Below are 20525 nucleotides of genomic sequence, written 5' to 3' on the forward strand. Positions count from 1 at the left end.
TAGCATTTCATTTAAGAATTGACTGTGACAAATAACAGCCAGCTTGAATCCCCCTAGCAACAAACTACTGGCAGGGAAGTGAATTTTCTATCCTCACCCATAAAGTAGGTGACGGTCTTGCACATGACCGCTTCCGAAGATGAAATCCTCCAGGATGTTGGGGATGAGGGTGAAGGGCATGCAGAAGACGGCCATCATGAGGTCGCTGAGCGCCAGCGACAGCAGGAAGGAGTTGGTGACGGTCCGCATGCGCTTGTTCAGCACCAGGACCACGATGATCAGCAGGTTCCCGAAGACGCTGACCAGGAAGATGAGCGAGTAGAGCAGGATGCGGAAAGAGTCCATTTCTGAAAAAGGAAGATTGGAAGATTGATCAGAATCTCAGAAACAAAGGAAGCACATTTGTCGAAGTGAGGTACACTGCTTCAGATCAATGAGAAACACAGATTGAATTCTGCCAGAAAATATTTATTTATTTCATCAAAACATCTCTGTGCCAGTTTTTCTGGGTTTCAAGAGTGACCTCTAAATGTTTAATGTAACTGGGAACAGAAATAAATAAAAGAAGAGGAAGAACAAATAGGAGGCAGAAAAGAGAGATACTCGCTGACAAAAGACTTCCAACAAATTCACAAGAGACTGAACATAATCAAATCCAAAACGTTTTCTTCATCTGTATGCAGGTGTCAGTGATCTTTCTTGTAATCATTCAAGAAACCCACAAGATAGCGACACCTCGAATGATACAATAAGAAGTTAATATGAAAAAAAATGACATCAATATACGAAGAGAACATGCTCAGGTTTTTCACCTGGGAAATTACACTCCGGGCGCTAGTGTCATACCAGACAAAATTGTGCTGGTGACAATACTTTCCTGCTCCGGCTGTGTGCCAAATTATAATTAGCAGCAATATATGAAGACAAACAACATCATGATCAGGTGGTGTCCTGGGAAACGAGCTCAACATGGAAAACAAATATGATAATTACAAATATTTAAACATCTTTCCTTTTCCTAGTGTCATATAGCAACAACCCAACATGAACATTTCTCTGTTGGACAATTCCATGTAAGCAAAACTACGAATTTAAATATCATACACATTTCAGGTTCATATTCGTATTTCGTGCTTGTCCTATCACGTTCATGCTTTCATGTTCAAAAAGTGCGTTTAGACCTTTTTAACACACTACTACAGGAAAGGAAACCCCCCCCCCCCAAAAGCATCATAGCCTCTTATGATAAAAAACAAATATAGGTTTTTCACATGGCTTCCTTGTTCTTGCCACACAGTTGAGCATCAGTGAGAGCATAATGCCAACCGGAGGGTTTTTGGGATGCTCCCTTCACTCACAGCGGCTTGTCACTGCGAGTCTGTGTGTGAATGAGAGTATCTAACAGGACAGGGTCAGGTCCATGATGTAAGACAGGGACTTGGAAGAAGGCTAAAGGTCCTCAGCACAGCCTGCAGACACAGAGCCAAATGTCACCTTGAAGGCAAACGGTGCTGTATGTGTCATCAGAATAGGCAAACTAAAAGTTACCATGTGGTTATTCCATCTAGACTTTGTATTTATTTAATAACCTTAAAAACGCTATGAAAATACACACTCTCCCTGCACCTCATAAACACACTGGCCTATTTACAGACATGATTCCTGAGCATTGGTCCTGATGAATAAAATAGCGGATGTTTTTAAACACCTTTTGAGGGAAACTGTCAGTCTCCAATACATATCTAACGGTTCAGGAATAAGACGTTATTGCAAGTTTTGTTTATCTACAATCTGCAGAGGAAACGGCAAAGATAAAAGCAGGCGAGGGATTTCAAACCCAGGACAAGAGCAGGATGCATGTTAATCACCTCTGCTGTCAGAGACACCCAGTCCCCCTCAACTGCAAGTATGAATTATTCTTTTGATGAGAGAATCCTCTGGTGGCTCTGGGACCACTTCCATCAGAAGATTGGCATCACGGTCCAGTTAGTCTAAGCAACATGCCCCCCTTGTTTCACTCTCTGAAAGATACATTTTAAACACAGGTGACAAGAGTTTTGATTTACACAAAAGCATTATGGGGAATATGCATAATCAGCACTCGCTTGGTAGACTTCCAACACAAACACAGAGCAGGTAGCCCCCACTGGCACCGCAGCTTCTTTTATGTTGGATCATAAGCCAGTGGAAATGGAATTATCTATTAATTGAGCACTAGCGCTATGTTGGCCCCCCTGGGCTTAAGGACTGCAGGACAATTCACTTTGGATCCTTTGACTCACCCAAGCGTGACAGCTTCATTCAAATCCTCTATAAATACATGCCTACAGAAAGATGGCCTCTTTATGCAGCAGGAGTTGTTGACGTGGAACATTTTCGCCGTGACCCAGGGCGGAGAGATCAACGCCGTTTATGTGAGAGTTGTGGCTGTTTATTTAAACAATGTTTGCTCTACTTTCGCTGTGTAACCTTTCAGCTGCTGCCATGCAAACTGTAATTAAGTTTCATCACTTCACTTAGTGTTATCTTTAGGAGAGGATTAGCACAACTTTAAAGACACGACGAGGCATTTATAAAGGCATTTATTAAGGGATGTGGAGGAGACTCCTGTTCAATCCCACTCCAACAAAACATTCCTGTCCCGTGGCATTCCCATGCAAAGGTTATGCTAGGGGTGTCAAACTCAAGGCCCGGGGGCCAAATCCGGCCCGCGACTTCATTTTCTGTGGCCCCACAAGAGCTTGCAAAGAATATAATATGTTTATTATACGGTTACATGCCGATTTACAGAAGCACATTGCCCATACATGGAGAACAATGCATCTCAAATGTGCCTTTTTTTCTCAGAATTTGACTTTTTTTCTTCAAAATATGACTTTTTTCTTAGAATTTGACCTTTTTTTTTACCTTTTCTCAAAATGTTACTCTTTTTTTTTTAAATATCACTCTTTTTGACTTTTTTTTCCAGAATTGGGCTTTTCTTTTTTAATAATTTTGTGACATTCTCACTGAAGAGACTCCCAATTATTTGCCCTATCTTCTGCTTTCACATTAATTAGTTATTACCCTATCCGATAGTAATCCAATGCAGAGGCAATAATGTAATATAATACATTATTTTATATATATTAAATATTTATTTATATATGTATTTTTTAGGGCCGGGACTTTAACGCGTTAATTAAGATTAATTAATTAAACAAAAATTAACGCATTTTAATCGCACTTATTTTTGCACCGCGGAACGTTTCTCACTGGATGAGTTTCAGGGGTACCGATTATACTGGAGAACCAACTAACGTTCATGACTTCAGACAACAACAAACCCCAGTGAACAATAGTCAAACATGGACGAAGAAGCTAATGAGACCGCTTTGGTTGGCCCCGTGAATGGGACATTTTGTTTTAAAAAAACGAACGGATGGAAGCGTCAATAAGAGCACGGTTGTTTGCAAATTATGCAAAAAGGAATTTGCATATCACCGCAGCACATCAAGCCTCAAGTATCACCTCAATGCAAAACATATAGCAGCTAGCGTGGAAGCTAGCGTGGACGTTAGCCCGACTCCGAGTACAAGGACCCACACCCAATTCGCGTTGATCAAACAGTGGCCTATGCAACAGAGAGATTTTATTTTTCATCAGGATATTGGAAGAATAGGAGGGATTGAGGTCAATCACTGGCACTTTTTTATTTCATTTTAAATGGTACACTTTATGTTGAACTATTTATTACGTTGTTGGTGCAACTGGCACTTTATGTTGAACTGTTTATTGTTTTGGCCAAGGTTATTGAGAGAGTTGGACTGAAATTGATTAGATTTTTTAAACCAACTGTTGGTAAATCAACAAAGTCTGTTATGGCCTCTGAAGCAACAGAGAGATGTTTTCTAATAGTCAGGGTTTCCAATGTTCTGAATGTACTTCAAAGTATTGTGTTTTACTTAAAAAACAAAGTGTTATAGTTTACAGAAGGTCTACCTACCTAATGGCTACCTGAATCTCTGAAATGTACTATATTCCTAAATATGCTATTGCTACACTTTATGGCAAAAATTGCACTTTTCTGTTGGTCTTGGTTAAGGACCACCTTGAAAAAAATAAACAATGTTTTGTTGCTTAAGCTTATGTATTCAGTCATTATTCAATGGTATACTAAAATCCATGTGAAAAAAATTGCTTCTCACTGTTCTCACGTCAAATATTTATATGTGATTAAAAATGCGATTAATTTCGATTAATTAATTACAAAGCCTCTAATTAATTAGATTATTTTTTTTAATCGAGTCCCGGCCCTAGTATTTTTATATAATCTTAAAGTTAAAACCGGCCCTTTAAGTGCAACCATAATGCGAATGTGGCCCGTGATGAAATTGAGTTTGACACCCCTGTGCTACACCCTTTAACCTTTGGAGCATGAAAGTCAGGCTAGTACTTTTCCCGTTATTCTGCTTGCAAAAGAAGAAAAAAAATCACCACTTTGTCTGAGATCATTAACGATCAGTAATAATCTTGGGCGAGGACTGAGATGTCACAATTCTGAACTACCTTTCCCCTTTTAATCAAAACTGCCTTAAAGCAATATTTTATACCCAGCCCCTCTGAGATGATGAAATTGTAGAAATGACTGTTAATGCCGTGCAGATCTAATGTTATTCTTTATTACAAGGGAGCAGAAAGCCCTTTGGAAATGAACCTGTAGAGCACTAGACACGAGTCAGGAAATGAGACCTGGACTTTTGGGAGTCTGCAACTAATTCCCTTTTCTTGATTATGTTATGTCAAACTTATATGACATTGTCCTGAATGTGCGAGCACTTTTTGTCCTGGTGAATGACAAATGGTATTAATTGACTGTTGATCAATTGATGGACTGTTTGTTTCAGCACCATTTTGAACACAAATATCCAGTATTTCCACATTCTGTTGTCGTCATTTTTTGTTCAAACATGCTTTACAGAACTTTTGACCACTAGTTGCACTCTTGGGCTATTCTTTTAGGAGTTTGTCCCCAATTTGTTCAGAAATTGTACATTTTCTAGCAGCCAGTTTAATGATGGCCCACTGATGATGAGTTAATGGTGTGTCTCTAATGTGTCTTTTGAAGGGTTTTTGGAAAGAAATGCGTTGAATTGTAAAGCTATAACGCTGATATGTTCAAACACATCATCCTAATATTCAGTTTGGCAGCTTTAATATTACAGAAATCAGTCACATATGATTACATTTCATAGATCACTATTCTGTTGAGAGCAAAACATCGTTAAAATACATTTCCATTATAATTACAAAGAGTCTCTTTCGGAACGTCGGAGAAAAACATATTTTTTAGAGATAAAAAGTCCTCAAGTCAAGAGACAAACAAATATATCAATGTCAAAATGTTCCCACATCCCGGACGGTGTAATCCCTCAGTGACAGCAGAGGAATAGAATATAAGATGATCCAACAATACAGTAGCTACAGTAGATTGCATTTTCACATTTGATTCGATGTTATCTTTTTTGCAGGAAGACAAAATAAAAACAAATCAACCATCAGATTGTTGTGCTGTAAGATGTCATTTCCCTTCTATGGTGTTTATCCGCTAGCTAGCACACACAAATAAAATTGGCTCCATTCGACTATGTTTTGAAATCGAATAATAAAAATTTTTCTAGAAGGCTTTCCAAGTACGAATACTGGCTTGTTATTACACATGTGTTTCCTTATAGCCATTAATGGTGGTGTTTTGGAGTCATTTCATCCCTAACTAGTAAACACTCCAAATTGGAATACTAACATGCTCGGTATGAATGTTTCCTCGGAGGGGGAGGTTGCTTTCGATGCCAGAAATGTGTCGACACTGCCAATAAATCAGCATCTTACATCACACAGCGCTGGCTGTAATCCCTATCATTCTCTCGCTGCTTGTCACGGCTAATCAGTCGTGCCTCTTCTTAAATCGCAGTAGAAAGTTTCCAGAGTTGACGCCGTGTCTCGCATGCTAACAGATCCCATCAAAAGATAGGGATTGTGCTTTTGACCTTTAAATCAAAGAGTACAGGCACGGTCACTGAATGCCAAGCTTTACTTTGTGTAAGGTTGATAGACTAAAGGGATCAAACTGAATCTGTGGGATTAATAACAAAAATACAGTTTCTTATTTAGCGCTGGAACAAATTAAGAGACAACTGGTTGATTATTAGTTTATCTAGATAAACATTTTATAGGTATGTGTTTAAAGAGGCCCTATTATGTTTTTAGGAGGTCCTGTAGTGTGTTATAGGTGTGTGTGCATGTGGTCTGCAAAGGCTCCAGAGGTAGTTCCTCTCACACACATCCCCCCCCCCCCGTCTGAAACACCCCATATATTGGACTCATTTGATCACCTCCGTAGCATAGTGACATCACTATATAACACTCACGCTTCTATTGGCTAGCGCTCCAACACATTGTACGATTACAGTACAGTTGACAAAACAAATTATTTGGAATTTGGAAGTTTAACAATATAAGACAAAGATATGAATTTGACTCTAACACATGCCTACACAATGTAAACGCTTTTAATATTTTACAGAGCTGTATATGACTAATTGCATATTTGACATACTCCTTACAGCTCTTAACTGCACTTTGAATTTCTTTGTCTTAAAAAAGGGGTAAATGATTCCTTTGACAGCAATTAAATGTGAGCGTCTGCCTGCAGTTACTGTTACAGTCAGCACAAGTACACTCAATTAGTCCCAGCCCGCATTCCCACAAGACCATAATATTGATCCTTCATTACCCTAAAATGTTTTGGGAAGTTGGGAGAAGCTTGTTTGCAATGTGCAAACGAGCTCAGCACATTTTCAATCACCCAGGAGGTCTTGTTAGACGCACACGTTTGCTTTTGATGCCATTAAGTCTTTCAAACTCTGCCTCATTAACATATTGTTAGATTCTAAAGTGAATACTTGAACTTGAAAGCATGGCAAAAAAGCAAATGTGATGGGCAGTAGTGTTATGTCTGGGCCAAACGTGTTAGTTATGTTTATGTATTTTGTCTGTCATTTCCTGTTTTATCTTGTACTTACCTCTTGTCTTTCATTTCAGGCCCCGTTTCTTCCTCCCCCTGTGTGTTTTTCCCGCCATCATCAGCGTCTGCCCCGCCCCTGATTGTTTCCACCTGTTCCCACTCCCCTGTCCTGTGTCAGTTCGTCTTGTTTGTTTCCCCGAATGGTCGTAACAAGCCTCAGCTAAGAAAAGATCGCTTTCACTCATGTCAGGTTTTGTCAATTTTGAATGCTTAAGTTTCTTTCTTCAGTTCTCTTTTTGTTATGCATAGTTTTTCCTCCTTGTGAGCGCTTTTTGTTATTTCCAGTACCTACTCAGTTAAGAGGGATTTCCTGATCTTTGGAATTAAAGATACTTTTTTCACATTTAAGACTTTGTCTCTGGGTGGTGCATTTGGGTCCATCAGTTTGTGTTGAGGTCCTGACAAGTAGGGGGTTATATATAGAAAGAGAGATTGTAGGTTTTAACCCTGTCTCCTATAAAAACATTTGGACGTAAACATGGTTGCCGTTTTTAAAAAACGAATTGACTTTCTAAATTGAGAATAAACTAATTAATAAGGCAACAAAATGACTTAGTGAGGTTCAGTTCGTCTTCATGGTTAGGCTCAAAATATTACATTTATTACATTATTGATGTTACGTAAGATAAATTTAGCTTCTTGGACACAAACAGTGGTCTATTCGTAATGTTTTTTGCCAATGCCGTTTTCATTGAATGGAAATAACTTTTCTAAGAGACTACTTAAAATAAAGAGTGAGCTATTTAAAGAAAGGCATTTAGCAGAGTGACTGCACTGCAGCTTCTCTTGAGGGTGACCAATTCAGTAAATCCCCATCCACTTTGCTGTCTCTGTAAACGTTACCTGCAAATGTTCAAAAGGCAGGCTGGCTGCAAACAGTGTTTTTGGATTCCGAGCGTGTGTATACATGTTACTACGGTATGTTTATGCAGATAATTGGTTCACTACAAAGAAATAAGAATGTCACGGCTTTGAGCCAATGAAAGTACAACACATTTGCAATTTCTTAACGGGTAATACAGCGTTTTGACTATTCCTGTAAACACTTTCCTGTAAAAAAGGAAATTAAGTTTATATTTCTCTGGAAAACATGTTTTTTTTTTATACAAATAACTAGATAGGATAGGGCTGCTAATACTACACAGAAAGAACATTTGGTTCCAAGGACTTGACATTTAGTTGAGATATAACATTTAGAAAAGAGAATATTGTTTGATCAGCAAACACTATTTACATGAATACATGTTGCAAATAAGGCTTTTCAATAGCGACTTCAACCCTATCCAGTACAAAATAAGCAATTTGCTAGGCTTAGAATACACAAACTACGAAAAATTCATAAATAAAAAAGCATGGAGTATAGCTAAAGAATTTGGCAGGAAGTTTCCACATGAGTGTTTCCAAGGAAACCCAAAACATGATTAGGGAGTTCTCGGTTAGTTGGTATGACCCACTGTTAGGGAGTTTTATCCGAGACCAGGAAGAGGAGACACCTGTCAATCAAGGCCAAATCATCCACAAAATCACCTCTTCCAGCCTTCGTAATGTAAACAACAGAGGAATATGTCTTCTTATTGCTGTAATTACCAAAGGCTCATTTACAGGAAGTGAAATCAACTATTCTGACCATCATGTGTGAGCATTGATTATAAAGGGGTTTCCGCATTTGCATTAAAAGCATCTTGTAGCTGCACCTTAAGAGATTTCCTTATTGAATTGGACATTCAGTCGAGGTGTTTGCCACTTAACTCCCATAAATCACTATTTTAACAAAGCCAAGTGTTGGTGTTTGTAAATGGGACCCAATGCAGTTAAATTACTAATTGGACTTTGCCCCAGTCTATAGAGACGTTAAGTCAGACTTCAAGAAGGTGTAATAAATCAGAAAATAAACAGTTCAGTATGATTAATGTAGCTTATAATGAACGGGGTGCAGAGGCCTGAAAACGAGGGGTGTATTGTTTGTCACTTGGCGAGTCACATGACTTAGGGATTAACCGAGTCCTCCATCATATGCTTTGACTCTGTCTGATAACACTGCAGCCCAATCCTCCTCTGTGTGGAGTTAATAAACCTGCTGTGCAGACAGACACAGGGAATTACGGCTCAATATAACTTCTGCACGCTTGAGGGGATCTTTACTTGGGCTGTCTACTCTACAGGCGACACTACACACTTATCATCTGGGAAATATGGGCAGTTTTCGTTGAAAGAAGTCAAGAGATAACTGCAGATAAAAAGTCAAATGGCATATTGATTTGTCTTCGTTAATCTATACTAAGGTGAGCAGACGTCTCAAGAATATTCCACACAGTTCCTAGTTGCAAGCAGTGGTCCTGAATTCCTAAACATGTGCTTCGATCAGTTATAGTCTAAAAAAACAATGGTTTTGAAACAGTGTGTTGGTTTTGGCCAAGGACAAGCTTTTAGTTCTAAATAAATTATGGCTTTTTTTCGTACAATAGTACCCCTATTGATTGATTGATTGATTGACAGCTACGTAAAGCAACAAAGTTGGCAAATAGACGCAACAATGTTGAATTCAAACAGTTCCAATAGAAATCAAGCCACCCATTGCTGAAATGGAGACCCAACACTTTGAACGTCAAAAAGCAAAAACCTTACTGCTCGGAGGGAAATATTTTGCACACTCCTATTTGTTCCGCCTCACCAGGTTGCTCCCAATTATTTGATCTGATTACCGCGATCATGTTATGTCAGTCTGCATCACCGTGTTGAAAGCCAGAGGGAACACGATGATAATTTCACCCCCTTGCTGAAATTGGTTGGATATTAGAAACTCTCTCTGCATCGCCGGGGGCGACAGGTTGTTTTCTCTCCGAAAAATGAACCGGTGCTCACTTAATGCTTACGATATCCGCTTCATGATAGCTCACACATACTCAAAAAGACAGGGCGAGCTCAGCAAAGTGCCACTTTGAATCAGGGGGGAATGAAGGGGGTCCGGGGCCGAGGCAAGGTGCAACTCAACTCCTCTCCAGAGTCCCGGAAGATTACTGTAATGTCATGCATGTCTGATGTTGTTACATTTCACGTCAGCTGATCCTTCAAATGTAGCAGCAAACACAGCAGAAAGCCTGCGTCTCGAGCATGAACATGTAAATACATATGGCGTTTAAACTTGAGGTGGATACCTCTATTATTTGTACATCAGTATCATTTTTTTAAGTTGTGAATGTTTGCAGAATAAGCTATTACCAAGTTCTCTATGCACCCATGGGTGTACAAACAACTTCCACTGTGTTGCTTTGATAATGAGGAAACGTTAAAAGCTTTTTCTGGCTTTTTTTCTGATTTACAATGATTTATGTTTACCGTCAAAGTCACAAAATGGCTAGGGTTAGTAAACAGTCAAAATATGACAGTGGAAAAGATTCTGAGCTTTATTTAGTTTTCGTCGAGTTACATTCAGCCACGTTAATTGACCGTTTCTGCCAATGCTGGCTTTGAGGAGAGTAGATCAATTGAATGTTTTGTACACTAATCAGTTATAATCATTCCCCAAATCCCTGTGTATCTATCCACTTTAACGTGCGTCATAGTCTCAACTCTCCCTCCTCTTATGTCGTCAGGGACAAGGGTTGCTTGAGTAGATGATATATAAAGGTCGAAAGTAAGTATTACTGTGGAAGTGTTCGTCGTCTTTAGTCGTAGGGTTCACAGCTGGAGAGAGACTTATGAACTGATCCTCTGATTGTGTATTTAATCTCCAAGCAAAGGACGAGAACAGAATGCACTAATTAAGTTCCAGTTTTTTTTTAAAGCCTAAATGTCTAAAAAACAGCTGTTTCCGGCTTCTCAAATAGGAACATTTCCTTCCTTTCTCTTGCTATAAAATGTAAATTCTGACACTGTCTGCAGAACAAAACAAGCACATTTAAGATATCACCTCGGGCTATGCAAAACTGATGGGCAATTTCCAACTTATTTTTCAACCTTTTTATAGAAAAGAACTTCTAATGTGAAACGTCTCTGCATCATATTTCATTTAAACTCATTGTTACAAATATGTATAAATGCTTATTTTCATTTACAAACGTAGACCTATTTTGATCAAAACAAATATTAAAGGCATGTATCAGTAGCAAAGTGCATGAACAATTATCAATACGAAATTTCCCGTATTTTGATTTTAAAACCGAATTTCTTTAGTGTTTCATACTCTCATCTAACATAGAAACATATATTAATATATTTACTTGACATTTTTCTATTCATTGATTCCACAAGTGGTTTAATATCCTGCCCGTCACATCTGGGAGAGGAATCCAGCTGCATGAACGGAGACAGTAGAGGAAAATGTCCACTGAGGATTAAGGTTGCAGAGGCAATGAGGCTTCTCTCTGTCACGGGGTCATTTCTCTTGGTCAAACACCTCACACACTCCTCATTGGTTGATGGCTCTAGAGAATACACTGCTGCTGCCGTCTCCTGTGTAAGGTAAATAAAAGTAATGCAGCACAGAAGGAGGAACGGCTGTGAATAATTTAGTGGGGGGAAGATTTGAAATTGTTCTCGATACTGCAGCAGCGGCAGGGAGAAAACATTAAAAAAGAAAACTCACGCCCACGTACAGTATAGACCTCATTACCTAATCATTTCCCAGTGGTGTCCCGGAGACAAAGCTGGGAAGGCCTTATCTCCTCTGGTGTTGTGCTGGGTTTAATCCCTTTAATGGGAACTCAGCATTTAGACACTTTATTGCATGCAAAATCCACATTATTGTGGCATATTAGGATGCCTGGAGATTGATTTCTCGTAATGAGGCGGAGGAACTTTAAACGACTGTTTGCAAAATAATTTAACATCACAACACATAAATCATGCAGGGGGTAAAATAAAAATGAGAATCTGTCATGGTTAGAAGGTAGAGCAGCTTTTTAGTTGCCTTACAAATTCAACATCTGAGATCAAATTACATGATGGTGTACTGATTACATTTTTAAGCAGGTAATCACTCAAAGGTGGCAGCTTGTAATTAGAAGCAAACAACATATTTAAGGTGGAATTAATGCATGCTTTTTTACCAGAAGATGGGTGATTTATTTTGTAGGACTTGTTTTAAACATTTCACTGCAGACAGGTTATTTAGAAAGGATGACAGTTTTAACATAACACCTTTTTCAACCCCTTCTGTTCAACACCTCAGCTCGCATTATTCATGGTATATCAAAAAAATACCTTTGACTCCTCTGCTCGCTCTGGGGAGGACTGAGACATTCTTGCAGCTGTTATTATAGTCAGTAACTTCCATGGTGAGGTTCCCCTGCTCCGCGCAGCTCTCAGACACCTCCCCGGGCAGCACGCTCACATTCCCCGCCTGTAGAGCCATCCTCTCCGGTGACAGGGACGATAAATACCCGCTGCCTCAAACTGGAGCCGCGCTGGAATCAACTTGGAGTCGCCGTATCTTTTTAGTTCATAACAGCCGGAGAGGGGGCGTTGTGAAAACTTGGAAAAAGCCCAAAACTGGAGTTGAGTGATTAGAACAATGTAACAACATGGAATAAACGGAGAATAACAGGTCCGTGCAGATGTTCATTAACGTGCGTAGATGAAGCGCCGCGACGCGCGCACTGCACCGGACTGAAGCTGTGGAGGAATGAAGCTGCGCTGCTAGGGCAACCCCCCCTCTCTCTCTCTCTCTCTCTCTCTCTCTCTCTCTCTCTCTCTCTCTCTCTCTCCCACACCCTCCTCTCCCTCTCTCTCCCTCTCTCTCCCACACCCTCCTCTCCCTCTCTCTGTCCCTGGTACAGTTCAATCACAGCAGAGACGTGATACAGAATGTAACTAAGTACATTTACTCTTCTCTCGTGTAACATCAGAGACAGATTTGATGAAATTATGGAGATGTAGACACTTTGAGGATTAATTGCATTTTGCACACGTTTAATTGGGTCGTTTTTAAAAAGTATTATTATTTAATTATTGTTCCATATGTTGTTGTTTTTACTCAATTACATTTGCATTACCCATTTAGCAGTTTAATGTTATCAAAACCAAATACAAATCATCTGATATATTATTATATATTATTTGTAGGCTAAGCAACCTAGTATAAAGGAACCCCACCTTTATCAATTGCAACATTCAAGTGATGAACTAATAATGCCTAATAATTGCAATACAATAGTTAAATATGACATTTTGAATGCAGGATTGAGTATTTTTCTTTGTAATGCTACTTGCTTCCACCTCTGCATGAATAAGCTTCTTATATGCAAGGTGGGGGGACTTCAGGTTCACGAAGTGACAGTGGAGATCAAATATAAACTGATTATGTTGCAGTTGCTTTAGCAGTGGGAGAAGAGAGGTTAGTAGGGACAAATTCACATCTTTTATCGTTTTGAGTTCATTCTCAAGAGTTTATTTTCTGTCTGTATGACTGAAATCATGTCAGCCATCCACTTTCTGGAGGGAAGGGGCAGAGGGTTAAATACATCGCCTCAAAGTGAGCGTTTTGTCGACAGGCTTCAAGTACTGTTGCACAACTGTAGCAAGGTACAGAAAGGTTTGTGAGCAGTCCAGGATCCAATTCAAAAACCAATTTACTGTGGGTTCACTTGATTAAGCCGTTTGGCAGTTGCTTTTCGTGAAAGAGCTGCAAAACACACTTCACACTATCTGAACAGCACCAAACAGCAGTTAGCAGCTAGTTTCAGACAGAAAGACATGCAATCAGAAACCACATTGAAGAAATACTCAACCAGTCGCGTATTCAAAATCCTTTTTAGATTTGAGACATTCTAAGTATTCTAGTATTTTATTTGTAATGTTAAAAAGTTGTTCTTCAGAAAATGCCCTTAAAAAAGAAAAACTCAAGTAAAATTCAAGTACTTTAAAGTTTTAGATAGATACCTCGCTCCACTGCACCCTCGCTGTTTTATATTTAGGATACCCGTCAGTGTCCAACCCCTCAGGGCCCCAAAAACGCCTACAAAGGTTTCCTCTTTTCATGGATTAATAGATTGTGCTGCTGGGGTATAAATCAAGTGTGAGTGAGTGTGTGGAAATACATTTGGTGTGGGGGAGCTTTGGGGGATGTAATTGCATATTCCAAACCACTTAACACTCTCAAGAGCTATAGGAAATTATTTATTAGGAACAACCCCCTACGTTTTTTCAGTTTTTTTTGGACAAAACTTAGATTGCTAAAGACACAATATTGTACTTATTGAGATAATATGATAATTATACAAACAAAACCCCCATAAAACCCTTTGTGAGTTGTTAAGTGTGTGAAGATGCAAGCGATAGAAGTGAACAGCTGAAAACAGAAGGGAAATATATAATTACTTAAAATGTAAGGGGACACGATGTGGACAAAAGGTGCTACCGACGAAAGAATGTCACCTAGAGTGCAATACAAGCTTAGACAAGCCCTTCCTGCTATTGAAGTCTCCTTGGTGAAAGTCCCATGTTTTTTTGACCCGCCGCTCCACCCAGACCTCCCCCTACCACTGCGGTCTTTGATTAGTATCGTATTTGTTTTAGGTGGTCGTCAAAATGTAATCCAAGAGAAAATACGTTTCCCCAAAATGTATTTGACCCTTGTATAGGAACGTGAGTCTGAGGAGGCTGCCCTTGCTCAATTACAGCACCAGTGTCACTGGTTTTGTCAGAAATCCTCTTTCAAGAAATGGTCTCAATTTCATGTTCCATTTCAGCGGCTCGATAACGGAGCAATCTCTACTTCTCCGGGATGGATGCTGGATGTCAGAGGGGATCATCAGTGGGAAAAAGAGCAGCAATTCTGCAAGAGTAGAGGTGAGTACCAGATGTCTTTTCCTAAAGTGTCTTGTGACAATTTTAGCACAGAATCAGATATTGTACAACCTGTGTTTTTGTTGAGGGTCTGCTTCTGTTTCAAATTATTAGTTTTAAACTTGAGAATGTCTTGGAGATTGTATGTGGCCTGTGGAACAACTGTTACCTTTTTTTTTTTTTTTTTTTACTATTTGGCTGACCCGCAGTAGCAAAGGGGGAGGTTATGGGACTCATGATGAGCAGCGTGATGGCTTTGTTTATGTGGAAACGATCTGAAAGTGCCTTGAGATTTAGTTCATGTGTTACCGCTTGAGAAATGATACAGATGCTTTGAACATTTTTTGGAGGCTGCGGGGGAGTGAGGTTGCACAGCGGAGAAGAAGGGCTTCACTTTTTGTGTTTGTGATTTGTTTGATGGCTGCTGTCAGTCCTGCTGAGGCTTTAACAAATGTTGCTACTGCTGTTGTTACTGCTTTTGTTGTGTGTGTGTGTGTGTGTGTGTGTGTGTGTGTGTGTGTGTGTGTGTGTGTGTGTGTGTGTGTGTGTGTGTGTGTGTGTGTGTGTGTGTGTGTGTGTGTGTGTGTGTGTGTGTGTGTGTGTGTGTGTGTGTGTGTGTGTGTGTGTGTGTGTGTGTGTGTGTGTGTCTCTCCAGCTTGGTTAACATGTGCTGCTGTTTCTTCCACGTTTTTGAAGATAACAGCTTATTAAAGCGATGCCAGAAGTCGCTCCCTTCTGCTTCCTCTGAAGCCTCCAATGTTGTTTGGCAAGTTTGGCAGCCACTTCACGTTGATTTCTTTCACTGTGTCTGCACACAGGTCATGACTAGCAAGTCCGATGAGATAAGGAACTGAAATCCCTGCAAAAGGCAGCCCATATGAAGCACTAATGCTAGCAATTTGCAAAAACAGGAATATCAGCCTGAGCATTTTAAGAATTGAAAGTGACACAGGAAAGCTCAGTCTGCTATTTTTGCTCAAGCTAGAAACAGGATAATTTAAACTTGATTGTTCAAATAATTGCTTGCTGCATCGGCAGTGGAATGGTGCATGATTATTATATTGTTTTAACCACTTTTTCACACTAATAACATACATGAACTTTAAAATGTGTGGACATGTCCATAGTGAATGCACATTGCCTTATGATGTCAAATGACTGACTAACTGATTCTACGTAACTACATAATTATGGAACAAGTATTAATACTCTGTAATTGTAACTTGTAAATTACCAATTTTCAGTAAACATACAATTTGTCATACATTTGACACTAATGGGTATAATAACCTTGTATCAATGGTACTTATCAAATTAGTATTGGTCTCGTGTGGCCTTTGAAAAGCAGGTCAATATTTTTTGTATGGGTGGTCTTAATCTGTCATTCGATAAAAATCGCTATGAATAGAATCCTAATGAATGTATGAAATTAGCAAGAAACTATTGTTTAACTGCCTAAGGCGCAACCACTATAGGCAAGGCAAGGCAATTTTATAGCACTTTTCAGTACGTGGCGATTCAAAGTGCTTTACAAAATAAAAACAAAAGATATTTAAGAACAAATACAGTATAAATACATAATTAAATGGCATTTAAAAACAGGCATAAAAAGCAAAGACAATGAAATTAAATAAATAAATAAACACAGCAGGTACAGAGTATATGACTAAAAGGCATACTGTAGTGTGAGTATGAGCAGCTCAATTAAAAGCAGCGGCAAATAGATGCGTTTTTAGTCTGGATTTGAAAATCGGAAGTGTTTCAGTGGACGTACACGATTTGGGCAGTTTGTTCCAAATTGTTGGGGCATAATAACTAGAAGCTGCTTTTCCATGTTTAGTTGTTATTCTCGGAACAGAGAGCAGACCCGACCCAGAAGACCTGAGACTCCTGGATGCTTCATAATGATGGAGTAGGTCGTCTATATACCTCGGTCCTAAGCCATTTAGTGATTTAAAAACTAGCAGTAGTATTTTAAAATCAATTCTTTGGTCGACTGGAAGCCAGTGTAATGATCTCAGAACCGGAGTGATGGGATCCACTTTTCTAGTGTCAGTGAGAACTCGAGCAGCAGCGTTCTGAATCAGCTGCAGCTTTCTGATAGATTTTTTAGTGAGCCCTGTGAATACATTAATGCAGTAGTCGAGTCTACTGAAAATAAAAGCATTGACACGTTTTTCTAAATCCTGTTGCAACATTAGTGTTTTAATCCTTGATATATTCTTCAGGTGATAGTAAGCAGATCTCATAACTGTTGTAATGTGAATGTTAAAATTCAGGTCTGAGTCCATCACTACACCCATATGTCTTGCTTTGTGAGTTACTTTGTAGTCTGCCGACTGAAGCTCTGTGATAACTTTTAATCGTCCTTCTTTGCTCCGAAAACAATGATCTCAGTTTTTTTTTGTTCAATTGGAGAAAGTTCTGAGTCATCCAGTCAGTGATGTGCTCAATGCACTTGTTCAGTGTTCTAATCGGAGAGTAGTCTCCCGGCGTAATTTTAAAAATAAATCTGGGTGTTGTCTGTATAGATGTGATAGTTTAAATCGCTCTTTTTAATAATTTCAGCCAGAGGTAGCATATAAACATTAAAAAGCAAAGGTCCTAAGATGGAGCCTTGAGGAACCCCGCATGACATATTTATCAGGGTTGATTTGTAATTGACTATTGAGATAATAGGCGCGTTCACACCGGAGTACTTTTCCCACAATAGTTAATCAGAACTCAGATGTATTTGCGTTCACACCAAAAAGCCTCCTGTTCTAAATTAATTCATCAAAACCATTTTTACCCCCTTTTCAGTTCCCAGCAGCTTCTACTGAAGCCAGTCCCCAACTCCAGGGACTTCCGGCCGGGGAATTCGGGTGGCAGTATACGCCGTGAAGTTGTTTGCGGCCAGCCAGTAAACCCAAAGCAGAAGAAAAAGAAGTGACGTCAGCGGCTTCATTTGCCTAATCCACCCCCAGGGACTCATTGCGCTGTGAACGCGGTCTTCTTTAGTTCATCAGAACTACAAGAGTTCTCATGAACTGAGTTCTCATGAACTATTGTGGGAAAATAACTTGGTGTGAACGCCCCAAAAGTTTGTTCTGTCCTTTAAGTAGGAACTAAACCAGTTTAGAGCTGTTGCTGAAACTCCCACCCAGTTTTCAAGACGGTCTAGCAATATGTTGTGGTCAACAGTATCAAAGGCAGCGCTGAGAACTAATAATACTAACACTGATATTCTGCCACTGTCTGTGTTCAAATGGAAGTCATTTAAGACCTTAACAAGTGAAGTCTCAGTGCTGTGGTTAGGTCGAAAGCCCGACTGAAACACATCAAAAACATGAAATTACTCAACTGTTGAAAAACAGCTTTTTCAATCAATTTGCTTAAAAAGGGAAGGTTTGATATTGGCCTGTAGTTATTCAGTATGGTTGCGTCTAGGTTATGCTTTTTTAGGAGCGGTTTAATTATTGCAGTTTTCAGGGCCTGTGGAAATACCAAATACACCTGATTGAAGAGACTTGTTTACTATGTGTAGTATATCTGAGTCCAGGCAATGAAAAACACTTTTGATCCTGTTGGGATAGTATAGTCCTATGTAATCTTAAATCTTACGTGCATTCTTTGTTTTGCAATTTTGTAATGTTATTTGCAAGAAATTCTTCCTTAAAGGGTGTCAGAGGTTCCCCTGCAAAGAAATAATTTATTTTAATTTCTATATGATTATTTAATAGTATACAACATCATGCAGGCATTATATTGACTACTGTAATCACTTGTCTTATTATGATTGTTATTTCCCCATATGATTTCCTTACTGTTTACAGCTTTGAAATACTAATATGGGACACAGAGTAAAGTAGACAGGAGTCTGAACCACATTCAAGGTTTGATTTGACACTCATATATCAATGCATCAGCAACAGAAACTTTACTTAAACCCCCGACCCATAAGATGGACCATGAGAAATGCATGCCCCAAAAGTGTGCCAGTTACCCTCTGCTTTCCAATCTGTCCAGATGTTGACAGCTTTTCTTCACCCCAAGCACTCAATTAACTACGCCCTGTAAAATAAAATCGAACCGCGGAAGTGGTCATAAAACGTAGTATAAAAGCTGTCAGATGATGCAATGTTTGGTAAAAGTCTAGAAAGAAGAGAACCCAAATGCATAAAGTACCAAATAATGTCTGAATTCAGCCTTAAAACCCTGGAAAAATATGTTATCTCAGCGGTGCGTGTTCCCCGATCCAAACTTTAAGATGCTATGAGCGAGGTTTTGCGTGCACACACAGACAGGCACATTTTAAGCGTGTGTCTGAGTGCAACAGAGTGACCTGTCTTCCTCGTCTAAAAGCATCAGTGCTTTCATCCTTCATTACGAAGAAACAGCCCATGATGTGAGCTTTGATTCTGTCTGGGACACACATTGGGTTTGTGCACACAGCACCGAAACTGAGACAGGTCTTGTCTCTGTGTCTTATGAGCAGCTTGAGAACAGACAAAAGGTGCATGTCAGCAAAGAAGTGGGAACAAAGAGTTGCAAGTGTTTTAAATTCATGGTATAACCAGCAGCCAGACTAACAAAGCTGAATTAAGAGAAAGCTGCTCTCCTACACTAACTAATCTCAAAGGGATTCAACTTTAAGATCTTAAAAGTCTGGCTTTTTTTTTAAGGAATGTTCAAGTTAAGCAGGTGACAAAGTATTTTTGACCAGATTCACTTCTGAATATTTAATCCCTCTGACAGACGATATTGCAGTATTTTGTTTTTATATTTTAATGAGGGCAAAGGTCTTTGCAAGCACTCTTCCTCTACCCATATTTTACTCTGATTATCTTTGATCTCAAGTCAGCGTTGTACTGACATCTACTGGTCAGATGTAACACGAAACTGTTCTAAAAACCACCACGTCTGTCAACCATGAATGGATTACTGAACTGGCGTTTACCTACAAAAGGTCACTCGAATAGACATGTAGCAACCAGAAAGAGACTCAAAAGGACTACAAAGAGATGAAGAAAACGACCGCAAACTGACTAAAAAAGGCGAAGTAAACAAAAAAAAGAACACAAAATCTCATACAGTAGATATGTGATGCAACAATACAACAACAAAAATAGGCTATTCAAACTGATCGTCTTGTCTCATCTGTCAGAGAAATAATGGGGCCTTTAGCATGTCTGTGCCCAGGGGCCCATTGTCCATTGACCTTGCCATAGTGGCAGCACATTTAATATTTCATTCAAATGTCATTACGTCCAAGTAAGTAATCTCCATTGAGTGCAATGCCTTCTATGTCTTGGGCTCTGCACAGAATTTCATAGTGGATTTCTTTTCAAAATAAATCACATCCTCAGAACCCCAGAATGTTGCAACCTCAGCACAAGTCTTAATGCTTGCCACTAACAAAAAGGGCAATGCTGCAATGGAGGAAAGTAAACACAAGTACAAAGAAAAGAGGGGAAAGAAAGGCCATTTCTGCAACATTACAGGAAAGGGGGGCTATTCAATTGACTGTTTGGTTTCCTGGGTAGAATTGTTACTCGGGAGGTATCAGGTAACAGCTAGACCACAATCAGCTTAAGAATTGTACTTAAGCAATAATCGCAACCACAGCTGGAAAACCCATTTAAAAGAGCATTGGAACGAGACATAAAAGCTGCCTCACAGGTGATCTTGGGAGGGA

At 39.4% G+C, this 20525-nt stretch overlaps 1 protein-coding gene across 1 annotated transcript in view; it reads right to left on the bottom strand.

The window, feature by feature from the left end:
- Positions 1-12644, bottom strand: part of cckbra (cholecystokinin B receptor a) — a 29676-nt gene extending 17032 nt beyond the window's left edge. The window contains 3 exon segments of the mRNA XM_079668745.1: positions 98-131; positions 133-347; positions 12266-12644. Of these exon segments, the coding sequence (XP_079524871.1) occupies positions 98-131; positions 133-347; positions 12266-12416 (400 nt within the window). The 5' untranslated portion in view covers positions 12417-12644.
- Between the last annotated feature and the right edge of the window lie 7881 nt (positions 12645-20525).

The sequence above is a fragment of the Notothenia rossii genome (assembly GCF_949606895.1).
Source record: "Notothenia rossii genome assembly, chromosome: 3".
NCBI lineage: Eukaryota > Metazoa > Chordata > Actinopteri > Perciformes > Nototheniidae > Notothenia > Notothenia rossii.